General features: G+C 41.6%; 2 protein-coding genes across 7 annotated transcripts in view; one reads left to right on the top strand and one right to left on the bottom strand.

Annotated features, from left to right (window-relative positions):
* LOC124776700 (mediator of RNA polymerase II transcription subunit 11) overlaps nt 1-14,357 on the bottom strand; it is a 53,478-nt gene extending 39,121 nt beyond the window's left edge. The window contains exon 1 of the mRNA XM_047251811.1: nt 14,160-14,357. Within this exon, the coding sequence (XP_047107767.1) occupies nt 14,160-14,235 (76 nt within the window). The 5' untranslated portion in view covers nt 14,236-14,357. The remainder of the gene's footprint in view (nt 1-14,159) is intronic.
* Nucleotides 14,358-14,473: 116 nt separating this feature from the next.
* The window catches only part of LOC124776699 (rho guanine nucleotide exchange factor 7), a 134,303-nt gene continuing 125,019 nt past the window's right edge, over nt 14,474-23,757 (top strand). For all 6 annotated transcript variants that reach the window (XM_047251810.1, XM_047251809.1, XM_047251804.1 and 3 more), the window contains exon 1: nt 14,474-14,617. The gene's annotated coding sequence lies outside the window, so the exon portion shown is untranslated. The remainder of the gene's footprint in view (nt 14,618-23,757) is intronic.

Here is a 23,757-nt window from a genome sequence, read left to right as displayed (position 1 = left end):
AACTTTGGCAATTCCATAGTTACGGGTGTTACATGTACACACCTTAAAATCAGGAAAAATAATGTAAGAAAAAATATTTATTGAATTTAATATTGAAAACTTTTAAGGCTTACATTATAATTCATGTTAGAAATGTTAATACTGGAATTATTTTATTGTTCTCCTGGTTATTAATCAAAAAAGTAGTGTTACGGGTGTTACCAAAAGTAGACCTGGCCCCTGTTATGAGTTAGGGAATTCTCTAATTTCTCCAAACTTGATGAAGCTTTTATTCTCTTAAAACAACTGTTAAGAGGTATTGCCCCAAATTTTATTCTGAAATATAAATTTTTATTTTTTTGGACATCATAACTCAGTATATATATATTTTTTGCTGTTACGGGTGTTACATTAAATGTTACGGGTGTTACATAGATGCATCAGATTTGATTCTTGAAGAAATAAATCTACCTCTTACAATTGCATAAAAAGAAAAGTAGTAGGCCTATTGTAGTTCATTTGGAATAAAATTGTGTACTTAAGAAAACATATTTGAAGGATAAAGCTACTTATTACACAAAAAAATTTGTTACAATTTTATAGTACAACTAGGCCAAGATATCGTTACTTACTTAACATTTACCTCAATTTATGACAAAAGTATTTTCTTATTATTGATAGGTTTAAAAACTTCATTTAATAATCTTTTTCAGCAACATCCAACTCAAAACTGAACTCATAGTACAAACGATTACCTTGTTGTTTGATTTCTGGTGTTGGTACCTTAGATAGTACTTGACCGAATGTCACAAAACAAATATCAGTTTCATCTAGTTTAAAAAGTGTTTTACTTTTTCCTACTGACTTCAGAAGCATTATTTTCACATCCTCCTGTTCAGCAACCTCACTCTGGCAGATTCCCAAGTAACAGTATTGAATTTTGGATAGGGTTGGCTACTTTTAGTCACTTGGAATGTCAACCAAAACAAATAACCCTAATTTTAAATCAGACTTTTCAATTTTATTATTTAGGCTTAACTCTCAAGCACTTCCAGTATTGTCTTGTGATTCAGATAGTGAAACAGTCTCCTGATCAGAATAATCAGAACTGCACACTTCATAGAAGTTTATGCATCTTTTTGCATGTAGGCCTAATGTTTTAGTTTTGGCCTCCTCAGTAATAAATACTGACACCCTTGTCATTAATGGCTCTGCTGTTTTTGAAACCAGCAAATCAGTTGTGTTGTAAGGCCAAAAGTTTTTGTTTTTGTTTTGGTTTTAGGGCGCAAAACTGCTATGGTCATTAGCGCCCGGTCCGTGACTTAGGAAACAGTAAAAAACCGAAAATGGAAACCAGCAGCAATGGGAACGAAAGACATAAAATTGGAGAAACTAAAAGCTGAAGGAAGGCTTAAAAATCCACTACAGAAAGGGGTTGGTTGTCCCCAAAAAAACCTTCAGATGACTGACGTCATTTCACTGGCACTAATAAACTTGAGAACGTGGTCGGCTGAGCGCGTGTCATCTGCTAAAATCGACGATATATCAGGGGATTGCTGTATACGGGAGCGTAACGGATTAAAATAGGGACACTCAATTAAAAGGTGTCTTACCGTCCACAGCTGAGAGCAGTGGGGACAAAGTGGGGGAGGATCGCCGCTTAAAAGATGTCGATGGCTAAAAAGACAGTGCCCTATCCAGAGTCTAATTAAAATTACCTCCTCCCGACGACGCGTTCGGGAGGAAGAGGTCCATGTACAAGGAAGAGCTTTCACGTCCCGCAATTTATTATGGGGAAGTGTCGACCAATGCGCGTGCCATAAATGAACAACACGACGACATAAAACGCTCCGTAGATCGGCGAAGGGAATCGATTGAATAGCTGGCCGAAGAAGAGAGACTGCAGCCTTGGCTGCAATATCGGCTGCCTCATTTCCACAGATACCAAAGTGTCCCGGGAGCCAGAGGAACGCCACCGAGACGCCCCCCAGGTGGAGCAAGCACAGACAGTCCTGAATCCGGTGGACCAGAGGGTGCACAGGATAAAGAGCTTGGAGACTGAGGAGAGAGCTGAGAGAATCTGAGCAGATAACGTACTGTATCCGCTGATGGCGGCGGATGTAGTGGACAGCCTGGAAAACAGCGTAAAGCTCCGCAGTATAAACCGAACACGGGTCGGGAAGCCGAAAGTGATGTGGGGTGTCACCAACAATATAGGCACTCCCTACACCTAACGATGTTTTCGAGCCGTCGGTGTAAATAAATGTGGCGTCCGTCATTTGTGCACATAGAGCAGCAAATGCTCGACGATAAACAAGTGAAGGGGTACCATCCTTGGGAAATCGACAAAGGTCACTGAGCAGGGAGATCCGGGGACGGAGTCAAGGCGGTGCTGTACCCCAAGTTGTCAAGAAGGTTTTCGGAAAGCGGAAGGAAAGAGAATGGAGCAGTTGACGGAAGCGGACTCCCGGTGGTAGTAGGGAGGAGGGGCGGCCTGCATACCCTACATCAAAGGAGGCGTCGAAAAAAATGTCATGGGCTGGATTAGCAGGCATGGAAGACAGATGGCTAGCATAACGACTCAGAAGGACTGCTCGCCGATTGGACAGCGGAGGTTCAGCAGTCTCAGCATAAAGGCTTTCCACAGGGCTGGTGTAAAAAGCTCCAGACACTAAACGTAATCCACGATGGTGGATAGAGTCGAGACGCCGAAGAATAGACAGCCGAGCAGAGGAGTAGACTATGCTTCCATAGTCCAATTTCGAGCGCACTAAGGCGCGATAGAGGCGGAGAAGGACCACTCGGTACGCTCCCCAGGAGGTACCATTCAGGACACGGAGGGTGTTGAGGGATCGCAGACAGCGAGCTGAAAGATAGGAAACGTGGAAGGACCAGCACAGTTTTCTGTCAAACATAAGACCCAAATATTTTAGCGACGTCTGAAAACGGAAGGTTGACGGGACCTACATGTAAGGAGGGCGGAAGAAACTCCTTACGTCACCAAAAATTAACACAAACGGTCATACTGGGAGAAAAACGGAAGCCGGTTTCGATGCTCCAAGAGTGGAGGCGATCGAGACATCCTTGAAGACGTCGTTCAAGAAGGCTGGTCCGTTGAGAGCTGTAGTAGATTGCAAAATCGTCCACAAAGAGGGAGCCCGAGACATCAGGAAGGAGACAATCCATAATTGGATTTATGGCAATGGCAAACAGTACAACACTCAGCACGGAGCCCTGGGGTACCCCCGTTTTCTTGGGAGAAACTACGGGAGAGAGTAGTGTTCACTCGCACCCTAAATGTGCGCTCTGCCATAAATTCGCGAAGAAAAAGGGGCAGCCGACCTCGAAAGCCCCAAGAGAACAGTGTGCGGAGGATGCCTGTCCTCCAACAGGTATCGTATGCTCTCTCCAGATCAAAAAATATTGCTACTGTTTGGCGTTTCCGGAGAAAATTGTTCATGATATAAGTGGAGAGAGCAACAAGATGGTCAACTGCAGAATGATGCTTTCGGAATCCGCATTGGGCAGGTGTTAAAAGACTGCGGGATTCCAGCCACCACGCTAAACAGTAATTCACCATACGCTCCAAAACCTTACAGACACTACTTGTGAGAGAAATGGGGCGATAGCTAGAGGGGAGATGTTTGTCCTTTCCAGGTTTCGGAACAGGAACGACGATAGCTTCCCGCCATCGTCTGGGAAAAGTACTTCGGTCCAAATTCGATTATAAAGGTGAAGGAGGTAACGCAGACTATGGGTTGATAAATGCAGCAACATTTGGACGTGGATACCATCCGGTCCTGGGGCGGAGGAGCGAGAAGAAGAGAGTGCATGTTGGAGTTCCCGCATGGAGAAAACAGTATTGTAGCTTTCGCGATTTTGAGAGAAGAAAGCAAGAGGTCGCACTTCCGCTGCACGTTTCTTCGGGAGAAACGCTGGCGGGTAATTTGAAGAGCTCGAAATCTCAGCAAAGTGCTGACCCAACGAATTAGAAATTGCGACGGGGTCCACTAATGTATCATGCGCGACAGTGAGCCCAGAGACCGGGGAGAAACTAGGCGCGCCTGAGAACCGTCGAAGCCGACTCCAAACTTCCGAGGAGGGAGTGAAGGTGTTAAATGAGCTAATAAAGAATTTCCAGCTTGCCTTCTTGCTATCGCGGATGACACGACGGCATCGCGCACGGAACTGCTTATAGCGGATACAGTTGGCCAAAGTAGGATGGTGGCGGAAAACGCGGAGAGCACGTCGCCGCTCACGTATTGCATCACGGCATGCCTTGTTCCACCAAGGAACTGGGGGGCGCCGGGGCAAGTCGGAGGTGCGTGGTATTGAACGTTCCGCAGCTGTAAGAATAACGTCGGTAATATGTGTGACCTCATCATCGACGCTGGGAAAGTGATGGTCATTGAATGTCGCTAGAGACAAAAAAAGTGTCCGATCAGCTTGGGCAAACTTCCAGTGTCGCAGGCGGATATATGGCAGTTGAGGCCGCAGTCGAAGGACACATGTAAAGTGATCACTCAAGTGTGTATCATCAAGGGCAAACCATTCGAAGCGCCGAGCTAGCGGAACAGTACCGACCGCAAGGTCCAAATGAGATAAATTTGTCGTGGAGGCAGACAAAAATGTAGGCACCCCAGTGTTGAGGCAAACTAGATCCGCTTGGTTGAAGACGTCTAGCAATAGTGAGCCACGTGGACAAGGATGTGGAGATCCCCAAAGCAGGTGGTGGGCACTGAAGTCCCCAATCAGCAAATAGGGGAGTGGAAGCTGACCAAGAAGATGAAGGAGATCAGCTCGTGCCATTGGTGTGGACGATGGAATGTATACAGTACAAAGAGAGAACATGTATCCGGAAAGGGAAAGACGGACGGCGACAGCTTGGAAGGAAGTGTTTAAGTGGATTGGGTGATAATGGAGAGTATCATGGAGAAGAATCACGAGTCCTCCATGTGCTGGAGTGCCTTCAACAGAGGGGAGATCATATCGGACGGACTGAAAATGAGGGAGAATAAAGCGGTCATGGCGACGCAGCTTTGTTTCCTGAAGACAGAAGATGACCGGCAAGTAGGATCGGAAGAGGATCGACAATTCATCCCGATTGGCTCGAATACCGCGGATATTCCAGTGGATAATGGACATAGGGTGAACAGAAAATGGAGGAATGTGACCAAGGTTGCTGTCAACTCAACGACTGCTCAGAGCTTGCGACCGACAGCATGGAATGGCATTTAGCCAAAGGCAGAAGATCCTGATCCATAGGTTGTTCAGGAGCAGCTCCTGCCACCAGCGATCGGCCGGTTGATTGGCCGCCAGCAGTGCGCCTCGGCGACACAGAAGACGGCCGAGGGCGATTTCCACCAGGTGGTGCTGTAGATGGGACACACCTTGGCGGAGAAGGAGAGGAACTGGGTTTCTTTGTAGCCTTCTTGGAAGTATGATGTTTAGATGAAGGAGGAACCGATGGTTGGGAAGTTGCGGTACGTAAAAACTCTTCACGAGTATGCTCTTTTTTCGAAGTCTTGGTGTCTGACTTTTTGGGCTCGAGATATAGCAGAACCCGACGAAGGGTGAGCCAGAGAGTGGGCAGGCGAAAGTGGTGAGGTTGAACGGGCGATCTTTGCGCTGGCCGATCTGACGACCGTGGCACTAAAGGTGAGGTCGCAAGTCTGCGTGGCCGCCTCCTCTGTTGGCCGAGGAGAAGCAAGGACAGTGCTGTATTTTCCTGTCTGAGGCACGGTGGGCTGTCGACTGGCAAATAATTTTCGACCAGCAAAGGTCGACACCTTTTCCTTCACTCTGATTTCCTGGATGAGCTTTTCGTCCTTAAAAACGGGGCAATCTCGAGAGGAAGCAGCGTGGTCACCATACAGTTGATGCAGCGAGGGGATGGAGGTGGACAAGCACCCTCATGGGCATCCTTGCCACACGTAACACATTTAGCCGGATTGGAACAGGACTGGCTGGTGTGATTGAACCGCTGACACCGACAGCAACGCGTAGGGTTTGGGACGTAAGGGCGAACGGAAATTATCTCATAGCCTGCTTTGATTTTCGATGGGAGTTGAACTTTGTCATATGTCAAGAAGACAGTGCGGGTTGGAATGATCTTCGTGTCAACCCTTTTCATAACTCTATGAACAGCCATTACGCCCTGGTCAGACAGGTAGTGCTGAATTTCTTCGTCAGACAATCCATCGAGGGAGCGTGTATAAACGACTCCACGCGAGGAATTTAAAGTGCGGTGCGCTTCAACCCGGACAGGGAAGGTGTGAAGCAGAGAAGTACGCAGCAATTTTTGTGCCTGGAGGGCACTGACTGTTTCTAACAACAGGGTGCCATTCTGTAATCTGGAACAAGACTTTACAGGACCTGCAATTGCGTCGACACCTTTCTGAATAATGAAAGGGTTGACCGTGGAGAAGTCATGACCTTCGTCAGACCGAGAAACAACAAGGAACTGCGGCAATGATGGAAGAACTGTCTGTGGCTGAGACTCGGTGAACTTACGCTTGTGAGCAGACATAGTGGAAGTTGAGGAAACCATTGCGGAAGAATCCCCCATGATTACCGGCGTCTCCGATGGCGCGCTCCTCCCTTGTGGGGGCCCTCTCTGAGGGCACTCCCGCCTTAGGTGATTGTTCACACCTCAGGTCACACCTCCCGACAAACAGACGGAGGGACCAATCGGCACTTTCGGAAGGTATCAGCTCGGGTAATCACCCCTCCCTGGGCCTGGCCGTTACCAGGGGGTACGTACGTGTCCTACCTGTCTACCTGGGGCGGGGAATTACGCGTTACCCCATCACCGGCTACGCACAAAAATGCGTGGGTCGGCCTTCAGACACACACAGGGAGGAAGAAAGAGAAAGGGAAAACAAAGAAAGGGAAAGGAAAGAGGAGAGGTCTCAAACGCCGCAGCCATACTCCCAGAGGGGGAGAAAGGGAAGGAAAGAGCCAGTGGTGAGGGGAGGAGGGGTGAAGATGGGGGAGAGGGAAGGATGCGGAAAAGGAAGGTATGCAGCCCGGAAAGGAAGGAGGGCCACATTAGCTCGGGGTCCCATGCTCGCTACGCACGTATCCACAAAAGAGTTGTGGACACCCTGGGGGGAAGGCCAAAAGTGATGGCAGCCCTGGATTTGAGGAATCGCTTGTAAATTTTTCCACCTTTCATCCAAAATAGGAATGTTATGCTCCACTGTTATCTTATCAACCCATAGTACCTTAATTTTAGAAAAATTCTTCAGAGTGTAGTCATAAAAGTCAATTGTGTTATTAATAATAACTTTCCTAGATCTAACAGCTGTCCACACGCTCCTCTTCAGTGCACCTCCAATGCCATCCATGGCTCCTTTACCATGTGAACTGGCAAAAACGTTCCACTTAACTGGCAATCCAAAGTCTCTCTCAAAATAACATAGATTGGACAAAGTATATTTATTTTTGAACTGCCCAGCACAGTTGGCAGAAAATATAAAAATTCTTTTAACTTTAGGAAAAGCTTTTCTAATCTCCATTATAACAGTTTTAAGAAAAGTCCATACACAATATTTTGTGTGTGAAAGGTCGTTACTGGTTACTGCATAGGACCTGACTTCATGGTTTGCAAACCAAATGCAGAAAGTGCAAATAGTTACTTGTGAATGCGCCCACTGTGCACTCTGTACCTCATCTTGTGAAATTAGCACATAATTCTCTGCAAAGTCCAGTTGAAGAACACATTCTTCAACGTCAAGGCTGTTTTTATTTCCGTGGAAGAAATCACTCTGCTTTATCTTCACGTAGCAATGTTTTTTTAAACTGAGGCAATCTGTCAACCAGTGATGCTAAGGCATAATCGCAGCTCCCTGAATTTTCACTAAGACAAGGACGATGTTTCTCATCGTTTTCCCATTGCTTCCAGACAGTTTTTTTTGTTAAGTCAAAGCCTTCTGGGATAAATTTGCTCAATTTAATTTGACATTCCTGGCATGACCCTAAAACACAGTCTTCGTTCTGTGAATTACAACTTAATTCGTTCAATAATTCCTTGTGACTGCTTGGAACAGATGGAACAGCTTTGCTCAAAGACTCAAGTATGCTTATGAAATTGTAGTGGTACTTACACACACATACATACATTATGTGGTATATTTGATGATAGGAGAACAAAAGGTGGTCGCAGTGAATAAAACGTGGACTTTCCTACAGAAATATCTGGATGGAGCTTTTTGAATTCCTCGTAAACCTCTCCTACAGTCAGAAGTAAGCGACACTTTTGGAATTTCTGTTTACATTCTCCTTTTTTCCATACAGTTACAAGATCTTTATGCCCAGGAGCTTGGCGGCTTATGTCGTCCCTAGTGAAGAACTCGTGAATTTTTAGTTTTTCCTCTTCACTTAAGACTGGAGTTCTGGAATGTTTTGTATAACATATGAAAGTTTCAGAGCCAATTATATCAGAAACTATCTTTTTAATAACAGCAGATTTTTTACTGGGGCTTATTGGAAGTACCCTTGGTTATAATTTAAATGCAGGGCCTAGGCCTACTAGAGATGAAGGTGGCATTAAACCTTCCAAATCAAGTTACGCGTGTTACTCACGTATTAAGTAACACCCGAAACAAAAATTAGTAACACCAGTAACAGCTCTAAGAGTGTTAAATAAGATTCCAAAATGCCATGTAATGGTATGATGTTGTAAAACATGTGCATAACCTCACTTTTACAGAAAGGCATTGTACAGAACAAATTTACTAGATTACAAATTAAACTTTTGTATCTTTTTTGTTACGGGTGTTACAAGCTGCATATATATTATAAAACTAACAAAATAAAGAAATGCAATTAGCTCATCACAACAAAACGAATTATTATGAACTACAACAATGTTGACTTCAATATTCTTTGCAACAATAGAACAATCAGCCATAGATAACACAACTAATACTCATCTGGAAATAGCATAAAACATACCTCTCTGTGGTGCCATAGAGTAGTGCACTTTAAACACTTAGTGAAGGTAGAAATTTAATTTTTTCATATTCATGATTATTTTGCAATGAACAAATGTACTTTTAACTTGGCATTTTTAAGGTTGTATTTGTAATATTGTCATTTTAATTTTTTTGTCACAAAGTCTCTTTAACGTGGAATGACCCAGTTTCTTGTTGGATGGCGTGCTCACCAACGGGGTAGTCCAGCTGTTTCTTGGCCACATTTTGTTGGTGACCATTCATGTGAATAGACAGCCCATTGGTTGTTACGCCCATGAAGAATATAGCAAAGTGGTTGCAGCTAGGCTTTTAGATCACATGACTGGTTTCACAGGTAGCCCTGCCTTTGATGGGACAAGTTATGCTAGTGACCAGACTGGAGTAGGTGGAGGTGGGAGGATGTATGGGACAAGTCTTGCATCTATACTCAGTTATTTGTATGAATTTACATATTCCAAAGGTGACTCACTGAAAATATACCTATAGGATACTATATTTTTTGCAATTACACATTTCTGAACATTTAAAACAAGTTGTCAATCATTGCAGGACTTGAAATCATGTCAAGATTGGGCTGAATATTTGTACAGCTCCATTCAGTATAAAGTATTTCTATCACCATCTAAATGCATTGTGTAATCATGACAACAGTAGGCAGAGAATAATAAACAACTACATTTTTTCATTTATAAAATATTAATTGAACATATCGTGGATAATTCTGGGCATATAGAACAACAATGAAAAAGAAATGAAGGTGTCTTGTAGAGAAAAATGTGTTGTTTTTAATGAATGTTAAACAAAATGCATTACAGGCGACCTTTCTGAGATGGTATCTAATTACCAAGGAAAAAATTATGGGATAATTTCTGTCTATGTTCAAGAGTCTGCTGGCTCAGTTTCTTCATCTCTGTGACTCTCTCCTGCAGTCAAACAAACCTGAGACCAGTTGTGTTGCACTTCTCTAAATATGTACAATATCCTTGTAGTCCTATCTGGTACAAGTCCCACACACTTGAGCAATATTCTAGGATGGGTTGCATGAGTGATTCATAAGCAATCTCCTTTGTAGACTGATTGCATTTCTATGGTATTCTACTAATGAAGTCTGCTAGCTGCTTTGCCCACAGTTCAGCCTAGATGGTGATCCCATGTCATGTTCCAACTAAATGTTCCCACTCATGTATTTGTATGAATTCACAGATTCCAGCAGTGACTCATTGATATTATATTTACAGGACACTATATATATATATTGTTCCATGAAATGCACAATTTTATACTTCTGAACATTTAAAATAAGCTGTCAATCTTTGCACCTCGAAATCTTATCCACATCTGACTGAATATTTGTACAGCTCGATTCAGACTGTACATCACTGTAAATAACTGCATCATCTGCAAGAAGTCTGGGGTTTGTATTAATATTGTCTGTAAGAGCATTAATATACAACATAAACAGCAAGTGACTCTACACACTTTCCTGGGGTACATCTGAGGTTACAAGGGCTATCCAGAAAGTAACAGATGTTTTGGTCTATTGTGGCAGTGGGTGCAGCTACAGCCGCCATCTTGGTGCCACAATGTTTCTAAACTCAGTGAGCATCAAGTTGTGGTAACATGTGGTCTGTGCATCTGCTACTTTGCTTTCTGTGACGTGTTAAAATGTGCATTACATCAGAATGTCCTGCCACTTGCGAGATATGTTGTGTGATTAGGTTTTTATTGGCAAAAAACTGTAAATCAACTGAAATTTATTGTGACCTTTGTGATGTGTGCAGAATAGGAATAAGTGAAAGATGAGTGAGGCAATGATGGGCCGATTTTAAAAATGGCCATACCAATGTTCACGATGAGGACTGTGGTGGTAGGTTTAGGTTTGTGACTAACAAACTTGGGATGAGAATCAACGACAAAATTCGTGAAAATCGTCATTTTATGATTACAGAACTTTTGCAACATTTTCCCCAAATTTCATGAAGTTTGGTGCATGAAACTGGGGAGAAGCAGCTTGGTTGCCACAAATTTTGTGCTAGGTGGGTTCCCACAACCACAAAAAACAGACTGGCTGCAGCAATGTCCTTCCTTAAAGATTACAAGAAAAATGGTAACAAAATTAGCGATTGTGTTGTAACTGGGGGCAAGACTGGGTGAAGCACGTCAATAGTAAAACTAAACGGCAGTCGAGGGAATGGGTGCATACAAATTCTCCCAAGGAAGTATTTGCAAACACTGTCAGCAAGAATAGTCATGGTTACTCTGTTTCAGGACTCTAAGAGAGTGATTCTCATTGATTTCCTTGAACAGGGCATGACAATTAACTCAGAGAGAAATTGCCAAGCACTGACAAGTTAATGCCGGTCATACAACATAAGTATTGGGGTAACCTTGCTGAAAAGTTTTGATTTTTCATGACAACGCAGGTGCACATATGGTCAATTGTACCTGAGAGATCCTACAAGGTTTTGGATAGGAGGTGTTTGATCATCCACCATATAGCTCGCATTTGGAGCCGAGTGACTACCACCTCTTCCCAGCAATGAAGAAATGCCTCACTACACAACACTTTTAACTAAACTGCATGCTGGTGTAACTAGTAGCTGCAGTTGCAGACAGCAGATTTCCACAGAGTTGGTATTGAAAGACTTATGCCATGGCATGATAAGTGCCTCAATTCGAATGGTGATTACATAAAAAAAGGTTTACGATTATACCTTTAAAATATATGCAATAAAAATTGGATTTTCCATATAGTTATTTCATTTATTTCAAAATGCCTGTTACTTTCTGGATAGCTCTAGTATTTCTACATTATATGGCGACTCTCCATCCAAGATAACTTGTTGCATCCCCCCCGACCAAGAAATCCTCCATCCTGTCACAAATTTGGTCTGATACCCAACACTGAATCAAATGTTTCTCAGAAATTGAGAAATATTGCATTACCTGACTGCTTTGATCTGCTGCTCTCAGGATGTATTATGAGAAAAGTATGAGTTGGGTTTCACTTGATCTATGTTCACGAAATCCTTGCTGGTTGACATGGGAGGAGTCATTCTGTTCGAGATGCCTCATTATATTCGAGCTCAGAATATGTTCTAAGATTCTACAACAAATGCATGTCTTGGGTATTGGATGGTAGTTTTGTGGATCACATCCAGTAGACAGGTGTGACCTATGCTTTCTTCTAGCTACTGAGCACAGTTTTTGGTGTGAAGGATCTATGATGGATTACAGTTAACAGAGGGTCTATTGGATATAGAATTTGATCGGGATCCCAATGGGACCTGCAGCTTTGTTCAACTTTAGAAATATCAGCTGTTTCTCAGCACCACTGACACTAATATCTATTTCACTCATCTTTTCAATGGTACGAGAACTAAACGGAGGCAATAATCCTAGGCTTTCCTTCGTAAAGGAACATTGGAAAACATAGTTAAGCATTTCTGCTTTTGTTTTGCTACTCTCAATTTCAGTTCCCGCCTTTTCCATTTGCCTCTATTATTTCAAGAAACCATTCCATCCTGAAGCTAGCAGACCTTATAAAAACCAACAAAAAAGCTCACCAAAAGCAGAACTTTCAACAAAAATTAATTCAAGATATAATGCTACCTGGATTGTGAATATTTGGGTCAGCTGAACCTACTCATACTGGACGTCAGCTTCGTCCCATAATACAAAGATTATGTGGTATGTGACTTACGTGTGCAAGCACAAAGATAACACAACACTAGCAGTATTTCTTATGCATCTGTGTCAGTTTTGGGGATGTAGGTTGTGGTAACATTGATCAGTGGTGTGGCTAAAGGGCCTATGTCAGACTGGAAGGTGACAGTCTGGTTATGAGTTGGCAAAGCCAACGAATGTGAATACCAAATCTCAGATGTGGTGAAATATTGATCTGTAGCAAAGCCTGAGGTTTAGGTTAAGTTTAATGGTGATAGTTTGGTTGTGAACTGGCAAGCAGTATGCTTCAGTTAATATGAATGAGTGACACTGGCACAGCGCAAAATAATACAAACATTCACATCATAGTCACAAACATTCGACAGCCTTGACTTCAGGGGCTCCTTGTCCAAGTATTGAATATTGAGGATTTTAGAATTTGCAGAGTTGCCTTTACTATGAACAGGCAGCTACACACCAAATGCAAACAGAATCTCATATTGTAAGTTGAGAATGATGTACAAAATTAGAACAACTGACATGGAATATCTAGTCATCATTTGATACGTATTAGCCTATTATAAGAATGTTAGTTATCCACTGTATTTATACATATTAATGAACCAGGAGCTTATTAGCAAGGTATCTTATGGATTTGAGCAGGCTATTTCTTTGTCATGAGACACATCTCATATCACTGTACAAGTTAGCGGACAGACACCTTGATTTAATGAGAATAATAATAGAATACAAATATGTTTGACAATGTGATTAAGCATTTCGGAATGAGTAGCCTATTATATTTGAAACACAATAGTAAACCAACTCTTTCATTAACTGAATCAACATAAAAGTTCTATAACTAAATTCCTAGCAGTTGTTCTTGGAGGCTTGGATGCGCTGTTGCAATCCCCATCAAATTGACGGGTCACTGAGGTGTGGATACAAAAGTATGACTTCTGACAAATACAAATACTCAATGATTTTAAACGATTTCGTGTCCCTTCTTAAACCAAGTCAATCAAAGATTGCAAAATATACAACTAGTATGTTCTATTACCTCGTATTACACATATGTAAGAAAACAGATTTCTCTCTGAGGTGCAAGAATGAATTCATGTAGATACTTTGATGACAACAATACTTGTTTGTCGTCATATGAATAATTACATACGTCACTTACAGATGCACAGTACAAGGAAAAAGTTGATACTCAAAAAGGCCAACGCGTCATTCAAACTTTCTTGGTGGAGTTGACCATCTTCAAATATTGAGTACACCTTTTCTCATAAGAAAAAGAACACGAAATAATAAACAGTGTTTAATTGGCCTACACAGTTATTAACTCCAAATACACGGTATCTTTAGCTAGCACTATAAAGTCATTGTTAGATACAATAGTTTCCGAACTACACAGGGGCACGTCAATTACTCGCACTTCCACAACTATGTTATTCTGTCGAGAAATAGAATGTGTGTTGTGCGATCAACAAAATGAAATGTCTGGATGTGAATATTAAAGCCAATATTACTGACCAGCACTTTGAAGACATGTTATAATATCTTTTTCAATAGTGTCTAAGACTTGTATTCTCTCCATGGGTGCTGTCATTGCGCAAATGTTTGCACGACACTATTGTTTCAAGCACGGACTGCACCGCTACTATTCCACTTCACAGTTCCGCTCTTCCCAACGCCTACAGTAATAATAATAAATAACAAAACAGCAACACAGTATACGGTAAGTATCGTACTCGATAGTTATCGACTATCGATAAGACGGAAAGTATGCTCTTGTATGACATCTATTGCACAGCGTTGATTTATCGATATATCAGTATAATGTTTGTATCCGTGGTGAAGAAAGACATGTATTTTCAAATAGGAGTTTAAAGCAAGAGAAACAGTTAAAAGTGACTCAGTACTGCTATCAGCTGCAACAAATAAACAGCACTAAAAATTAGAATACTTCAAATGATAGTATATCTTATATGGTAATGTACTTCAAATGGCACTAAAAATAATTCTGCCTATTAATAACTTCCTTTTCCCAACTCGAAAACCACTGTGCAGAAAGAAAATTTGTTATGCCTTTTATAGACTTGAACTTAAACCTGTGTAGGTATTAATTTGATATACGATTCGTGATCTCAAGCGAAGTAGATTTATAACAGTTTACAAACTGTGCATAACTTTGATGAACAAGATGTTACAAATAAACCCGCAAATTTAACAGTTCCAATTTGAGGATAATACTTCTTCCATATAATCTTGTCTGTTGATCCCAGCGCGAAGACTTAACGAAGATAGGATTATGAATCTCCTCACCACTTGAATTATATGCTCTAACGGGGGTGTGCCAGCATCATTGCCTTGCAAGCAAATAGTTTCTTTAGAACTGTTGCATTTCTTGACTCTTGAGTTGAATTGTGTCAAATACGTTGTCTTCATAATTCCATTTTATAATTTCATCATTGCTCCGATTCATACGTTACATAATTTTCGAAATTCTATGAAGTTACCAAGGTATACTAAGATTCCCGCAGTATTTTTCGATTATTTTATCCTTACGTAAATGTAGGCTTATCAGCCTACAGGCTGTTTGAGTTCCGAATTAAGTTTAATTATGTTGCTCAGTTTTTGTAAACATTTAATTGAAATTGAAAATTTCTGCCAGAGGGGCTCTCGAACTTACTGCTTACTACAAGCAGTTGCTTTAGTCATCAGGCATTTTGAGCGCTCTTCCAGGCCTGACGCCTTTAGTTAGTTAGTTCCTTGTTCATAGATCAAATTCACAGTAAATATTATGATATGGAACATGTGACTGCCACTGTTGTTTCCACTCACAATGTCTTTTCAGTACAATGCTTTGATTTTCATGTGACAATGTATTGAATATGATTACAGAAAACTGCAACTATTCAACTTTGTAAATATATATTTATTCCCATAAATTAGTTTTTAATCCTTTTCGTACTCGTCTTGAGCTGGGATGTATAGAAGTCACCTCTTTATTTCTGCAGAATGATGCAGGCTCCTGGCTTGCCACAGTATAGTTAGGATTGTAGTTAGCATTCTCTTGCACAGTATCGTGGGTAGTGACCACCACTTCCGCTTTGTCTCTTGGCCTTTAATTTATCACTCCATAAATATATTTATATAATAGAGGGAAACATTCCACGTGGGAAAAATATATCTAAAAACAAAGATGATGTGACGTACCAAACGAAAGCACTGGCAGGTCGATAGACACACAAACAAACACAAATATACACACAAAATTCTAGCTTTCGCAACCAACGGCTGCTTCGTCAGGAAAGAGGGAAGGAGAGGGAAAGACGTATTTACATATCTTGTTACCTGGTCTTGTTAAATAAATTTGGGTTCGTGATGTAGTGACTGCATTGTGCTATGACTGCTACACCATCAGTGTTGCAGGATGTGCACTTCTGTCTCCAAAGTGGCTTGTACAGGGAACTGTGGGATCATATCTACAGCATTGGGGTGAGCTCAGAGTCAAGAGTACTTACTCAGCATCAACCACCTTTTTTTAACCAATGCTTCTATCCAGGAGGTTGATGACTGTGGCCTCGTAGTCAACCATGCCAGCAGGCAGTGGGTGAGTATGCTGAGACAATGGAATGTAGTGACAACACAGTGCAGCGAAGGACTTACTGATGCAAGGAACTTAAATAGTGGCAACTATTTATTCACAACCGATACAAAAGAGTTACATGGTAGTACCTGTTACTGCCCTTCAAACAAGTCACCAGCATTGTGTAGAGCCTATTGCCAGCGATGTGGAAGGCGTAGTATACCATTAGCAGAGCCTGTTCTGTTGATGGTGCGAATGAGGCAGTCTACTGCCTGTCAAATCTCTGGAACAGTTCTGAAACGAATGCCATGAAGTGGTTCCTTCATCTTCGGTATCAAATCGATGTCACAAGGACTTAAGTCTAGGGAGTATGGTGAATGGTACAGTACTTCCCAGTCCTATCGACCAAGCAGAGCAGCCACAGCGTGCGCTGTATGCACCTGTACATTGTCGTGCAAAATAATGGGTGGGCTGCGCAGAAAGTGTCGCCGTTTCTTTCACAAATCTGGCCACAGGTGATGCTTCAAAAACGTACAGTAACACTGTGCATTGATGGTCTGCCATGGAGGAACGTAATGCTTTAGGATCACACCATCGTAGTCGTACACAAGAATCACCATAACTTTAGACCTCTCCATTTGCACCATAAACAGAACAGGCTCTGCTAACGGTATACTACGCCTTCCACATCGCTGGCAACTGGTTCTACACAATGCTGGTGACTACTTTCAAGGATAGTAACAGGTGCAAACATATAACTCTTTTGTATCGGTTGTGAATAAATAGATGCCACTATTTAAGTTCCAACCCTCGTACAACTGAGCTGGTGTATGCTGCCTGTGCCTCAAGGTGATTGGCAGGGCTTGCAGATACTCTCAGTCAAATCTATGACTCTTTGAGACTGGCTTGAGTTTCAGGTGATTGCACCCAATGGGTGGCTTCACCGTGTCATATCTAATTTGTACTGTAGAACCGTTAGCGTTATTTGACGGCTTGTAGACCAGTGGTTTCACCTAGTTGATCATGCTGTTCATTGAGACTGTCACTTCTTGGCCACACATTTGACCGATCACTGATGTGGGGACTGGACTGGCTGAATGCGTGACGCCAAAGGTTTCAGTCACTAGTGACTGAGTTGGCATCATATATACACGCACTGGCCAGGTATACCCCTTCACATAGTGGGTTGTGCAAATGATGATGTATCGTGTTGCAGGATGTAGTAGTGTAGTCTGCTGTTGCTGGTAGAGTACTGTGGTGCTGAACACAATGGTAGAGTTATTGCAGCACCCAGGGACAGAATTGCTTAGGTGGCTGGCCAACATACCTTTTGACTGGTTGCTAATGGCCTGCCTGATGCCGAAGTCTCATAACTTTGTGCCCCCTTGGAAGAATTTGGTCCTCTGAAGTCCTGGCTGGTACTGAACCAGTGAACTACTGAAAAGATATGGTACAACTATGCATTATGGTCTCTCTCTCTCTCTCTCTCTCTCTCTCTCTCTCTCTCTCTCGCGCGCTCTCGCTCTACTATTTACACATTACACCACATTCTCTATTCGTCTTCCATATACACAATATATGACTGCTAGTACAACCACAATGTCCTGTTACTTCTGTCAAGCCATATGTTCAATCCATTGTGTTGTGGGCAATGGAGTAAGAGAAGGATTTGGCAGATGACTGTCCACTGATAATTGGGTTAGGCCACTGAGCAATGACCAGGATTAAGGAAGTTACCCAGCACAAAATTCCTATTACCACGCCTTTGTGCTTGTACCCAGTGCCGTATCATTGAATATGATGGAACAAGTGTTCTGCATTAATGAGCCCATTCTGTGCTGCTAACAGCTTGTTGAGGGAATGAAGCATGGAGTAATGAGAAAATTTAGAGAACTAGAATTTGAGACCGACTGTTGAATGACTCTACTGCCACCAATGTACATTGTGTGTAAGGACCACGAAGATAAGATTTGAGAAATTAGGGCTCATACAGATCCTTATAGATAGTCATTTTCCCCTTGCTGTATTTGCATGTGGAACAGGAAAGGAAATGACTAGTAGTACCCTCCAGCACGCACCATACGATTACTTGCAGAGTATCTGTGTAGATGTAGATGAACTCAGCCCATTTTGCCATTCTTTTATGGGTGTAACACACTTGTTCTTAATTTATGAATTTGTAACAAATGACAAAATTGCTTTATCTGTTCTGACCTGAAGTTAGTAATTGATGTCTCTGTAGTATTGAACGTAATCCAGGGCTTGCGCCACTGTTTCAGCTTTTTGATTCGAAATAGCTATAATTTCTGTGTAGTGTGAAAAATGATCTATTAGTGTTAACAAACTATGATTTCCGGCCACATCTGCCCAAGAGGATCTAGGGTATTTGAACCAATCATGTCGAATGATCTGCTTCCCTCCAGTCAGCTCTGTTGCAGAATTTGCTGATGATTTAATATTGCTACATGTGCACGTGGTACATAGTTCTTTACAAACTGCTCTGTATTCTGCTTAAATGTTCGCCATTAATATTCTACATCTATGTCTATACTCTGCAAATCACCATGAGATGCATGGCAGAGGGTACGTCCCACTGTACCAGTTATTAGGGTTTCTTCCTGTTCCATTCACATATGGAGCATTGGAAAAATGATTGTTTGAATGCCTCTGTGTGTGCAGTAATTATTTGAACCTTATTTCTCAATTTCAATGTTAGCGATACATAGGGGATTGTAGTATACTCCAAGAGTCATCATTTAAAGCCGGTTCATGAAACTTTGTTAGTAGGCTTTCTCAATATAGTTAATGCCTATGTTCAAGAATTTTCCAATGAAGTTCCTTCAACATCTCTCTGAGGCTCTCACATGGATCAAACAAACCTGTGACCATTCATGCTGCCCTTCTCTGTATACATTCAATATCCCTATTAGTCCTATCTTTTATGGGTCCCCATACACTGGTTCCACAAGTGATTTGGGGTCAACAGAAACCTCCGATCTTACTCGTCGGCTTTGACCCGTGACGTAAGCGTGTTGTGGTGTGTGACGTCATTACGGCGCGGAGTTTGGTTTGTGATTGTGGCGTGTTTGTAGATGTCGTGGGGGTGTTTGTCGTGCCCTCTGGTGGTGTGTTCATGGTTTACGTTTGTTTGGTTTGTTGGGGTCAGTTTGCTGTTGCTCAGTGCTGAGTGCTGTGTTCGTGGTTTTGAAGCGGAATTTGTATTAGTGAGTTAACGGTTTTGTGTGATGGTTAATGTAATGGTAATTGCTGTACGTCGGGTGAGTTTGTTATTGAGTGTATTCGGTTGTGGTTTTTTGTTCAGGAATGGATATGAAAGACCGCATGAATAGTGTTCGGTTGAGGGCGATGATGGGCGAGACACCGTTAGACCTGATCAAGTTTCTGCAGCTATTCGGATTAATTGCCAAAGTTGTAAAGTGCTCTGCTGTAGATGTATGTAGGTTTAAGGGAAATGTTTGTTTGCTATGGTTTGTGGTTTTTTTTGATTTTTATATTGGTGGATGGGATCGGGAGATTCTGTTGAGCTATATAGGTCAAGGGAAGTGTTCGATCCCAATTTATGGGATCGTGAGCTGCTGTAGATGTATGTAGGTTTAAGGGAAATGTTTGTTTGCTATGGTTTGTGGTTTTTTTTTATTTTTGTATTGGTGGATGGGATCGGGAGATTCTGTTGAGCTGTATAGGTCAAGGGAAGTGTTCGATCCTAATTTATGGGATCGGGAGCTGTTGTAGATGTATGTAGGTTTAAGGGAAGTGTTTTTTGAGTTTTGTATCGGGGGATGTGATCGGGAGGTTCTGTTGAGCTATATAGGTCAAGGGAAGTGTTCGATCCTAATTTATGGGATCTGGAGTTACTGTAGATCTATGTAGGTCAAGGGAAGTGTCTGATTCTGGATAAGAATGTGTTTTTTGGTATTTGGTCAGTTTCGTGATGTTGATTTTTTTCGTCGTTTTGCGTGGTTTTGTATGGCGGTCGGTGGCTACATTTGTGTATATTTAGTTTCTCCCCACCCAAAAACCCCCAATTTCCCACGCTTGTCCCGTTAGAGTCATTAGGCTTTTTGTGAAACCTGTGTATTTCAGTGTTTATGATACGTATGCGATGTTTTTATATCCGCCATATTGGAATTGTCGTTTATGGTCGTTTCCGCCATATTTGTGACGTCATGGGTCAAAGCCGACGGGTAAGATCGGACGCTTCTGTATTTCTGTGATTTGTAAACAAACTTCTTTGTAGATGGTTGCACTTCTCCCCGTATTCTACCAATGAACCGAAGTCTACCATCTGTTTTACCCACAACTGAGCCTATGTGATCATTAAATTTCACATCTGTACAAAGTGCTGCACCCAGGTATTTGTATGAGTGTCTGGTTCCAACAGTGACTCATTGATACTATAGTTATACAATGCTACATATTTTGTTTTGTGAAGTGCACCGTTTTATATTTCTGGATGTTTAAAGCAAGTTGCCAGTCTTTGCAATACTTTGAAATCTTATCGAGATCTGACTGAATATTTATGCAGCTAGTACTTAATTCTAGATAACTGCATCATCTGCAAAAAGTTAGGTTACTATTAATATTGTCTGCAAGGTCATTAATACACGTCATGAACAGCAAGGGTCCCAACATAATTCGCTGGGGCACACCTGAAGTTACTTCTACATCTTACGATGGCATACTATCCAAGATAATATGCTGTGTCTTCAATACCAAATAAGTCATCAATCCAGTCACAAATATCGCTTGATGTCTGTATGATTGTACTTTTGACAATAAGTGTAGATGTGGTACTGAGTCATATGCTTTTTGACCCTCAAGAAATGCTGCATCTACCTGACTGCCTTCATACAACATTTTCAGGACATTGCCTGAGAAAAGTGCAAGTTGTGTTTCATATGATCGAAGTTTTTATACTGTGTTCTGATTGGCATTGAGGAGTTCATTCTGTTCAAGGTACCTCATTACGTTTGAACTCAGAATATGTTCTAAGACTCTACAACAAATCGATGTCAAGAATACTGGATGGGTTTTGAGGATTGTTTTGCTGCTCATCTTGTAGATGGCTGTGACCTGTGCTTTTTTCTAAGAACTGGGCACAGTTTTTAGTTTTATTTATTTATTTAATCGTGTCTGAGCTACATCTGTAATTAATTAATACGCTATATATGCTAGATTACAAATACAAGTAAATGATAGTTATTCATTCATATATACATTCATGAACTTCACATATTGTAAGTCATCATTATTGTCTAAAGCAAGGCTCATATCTCTCTCCAGTGTTCGGCACACTTCACTGCAGCGTCGTTGGCCAACCACAGGTCTTGGAAAGTGCATGGGGCCAGCAAAGATGTACAGGTCAGCAGGTGTGTCTTGGTTTGTTCTCCTCCACATTGGCAGGGCTCTTCTTCGGCGTATCCCCACTTGATCAGGTTATCCTGTGATCTTCTCATTTGACATCTAAGTCTATTTAGGCTCTTCCAGGCTCTCCATTCCAGTTGTGATCCAGCAGGAAGTTTTTCTTTAATGTTCCAACTTTTCAGACTGCCTTTATCCAATTTCTGTTTCCACATTGATTCTCTAGTTGTAGGCTGACTTTCGGTTAGTGGACGTTCAACTTTTATGAAGTCTTTCCTAGATTTAAGTCTTGCCTCCGCTGGCTGATGTGCGTACAGGGGATGTCTTCTATCTTCGCACTGCCTGCTTTGTTCGGCCATCGCCAGCGTTTGCCGTCTGATCTGTGGGGGGGCTATTCCAGAACACATATAAAGGAGATCACGGTTTGTAGGCTTCAGGCATCCAGTGATTAATTGACATGAGGCATTCAGTGCTGCGTCTAGCTTCTGGGCATGTGTCGATCTTCTCCAGACGGGGCATGCATATTCAGCTGGAGCAAAGCACAATGCCAGGGATGATGCACGTAGAATTTCAGGGTTTGCTCCCCAGTGTGAGTTGGTAAGTTTACGGATTATGCCGTTTTTAGTTCAAGAGATCTGTTGTTGTTGTGGTCTTCAGTCAATATCAAGAGATCTATGGTGCATTATAGTTATTAGAGGGGCTAAATCAGCTGCATTTTTAGTATACCATCTAACAGGGATTCCATCAAGCCCTAGAGCTTTGTTCAGTTTTAATGATTTCTGCTGTTTCTCAGTAACATGACACTAATACTTCATTCAGCTTTTCAGTGGTAAAAGGATAAAATTGCGACAATTCTCCTGGGTTATCCTTTGTAAAGGGACATTGAAAAAAGGGATTTGCTTTGCTACCCTCAATTTCATGTCCTGTCTCATTCGCTGGGGACTGGACACTAACTTTGGTGCCACTGACAGCCTTTACATATGACAAAAATTTCTTTGGATTTTGTGAAATATCGTTTGACAAGATTCTGCTGCATTGGTCATTGAAAACTTCACACATTTCTTTCTGGACACCCAAATGCATTTCATTCAGCATATCTCTACCTGTACACTACATTAATCCTTGTTACATAGATCATAAATACGACATTTCGTAATGATGTGGAACGTGTCACTTTAACATAAGTTTTCTTTACACAAAATAACTAATTAATTAATTTTTTTTTTTTACTACTTCATATCTAAGAATTCATCTATTGAGTAGAAGGAGTTGTCATTCGGAAATTCTTTTAATTTGCTTTTAAATGTGTTGGTTGGCTGTCTGTCAGACCTTTAATACTATTTGACAAATGACCAAAGACTTTTGTGGCAGCTTAATTCACCCCTTTCTGTGCCAAAGTGAGATTTAATCCAGAATACTGAATATCATCCTTTCTTCTAGTGTTGTAGCTATGCACTTCGCTGTTATTTTTGAATTTGGATAGGTTACTAATGACAAATTTCATAAGTGAACATATGTATTGCAAAGGTACTGTGTATGTCCCGTGTTCCTTAAACAAATCTCTGCAAGGTGATCTTGGGTGGGCTCCAGCTATTATTCTGATTACACACTTTTGTGCAATGAATATTTTCTCTCTTAATGATGAATTGCCCCAAAATATGATGCCATATGAAAGCAGTGAATGAAAATAGGCTTAGTAGGCTAATTTACTGATATGTTTATCACCAAAATTTGCAATAACCCTAATAGCATAAGTAGCTGAACCTAACCGTTTCAGCAGATCATCAATGTGTTTTTTCCAATTCAATTTCTCATTGATGCACACACCCAGAAATTTTGAGTATTCCACCTTAGCAACAGACTTCCGTGCATAGTCTATATTTATAAATCGTGTTATACCATTTACTGTACAGAATTCTATAAACTGTTGTGGTTCTTCAGTTTCTCTAGGCGTATTTTATGACGAAATAAATCTCGGGTGAACAACCTGGTACGAGTGCCTAGAACACAATATTTTGGCAATCAGGCGCGGTGATGTACATCAGCGCACCTGATGCCAGCAACATGGTTGATTACCGAAATATTGTGTCCTATGCACACTCATACCAGGCTGTTCACCCGAGATTTATTTCTTCTTGTATAAACTGTGTTTTCTCA

Source organism: Schistocerca piceifrons, chromosome 2, assembly GCF_021461385.2.
Source record: "Schistocerca piceifrons isolate TAMUIC-IGC-003096 chromosome 2, iqSchPice1.1, whole genome shotgun sequence".
Classification (NCBI taxonomy): Eukaryota; Metazoa; Arthropoda; class Insecta; order Orthoptera; family Acrididae; genus Schistocerca; species Schistocerca piceifrons.
The sequence above is the reverse complement of the archived record's forward strand: the minus strand, read 5'-3'. Positions and strand labels throughout refer to the sequence as shown.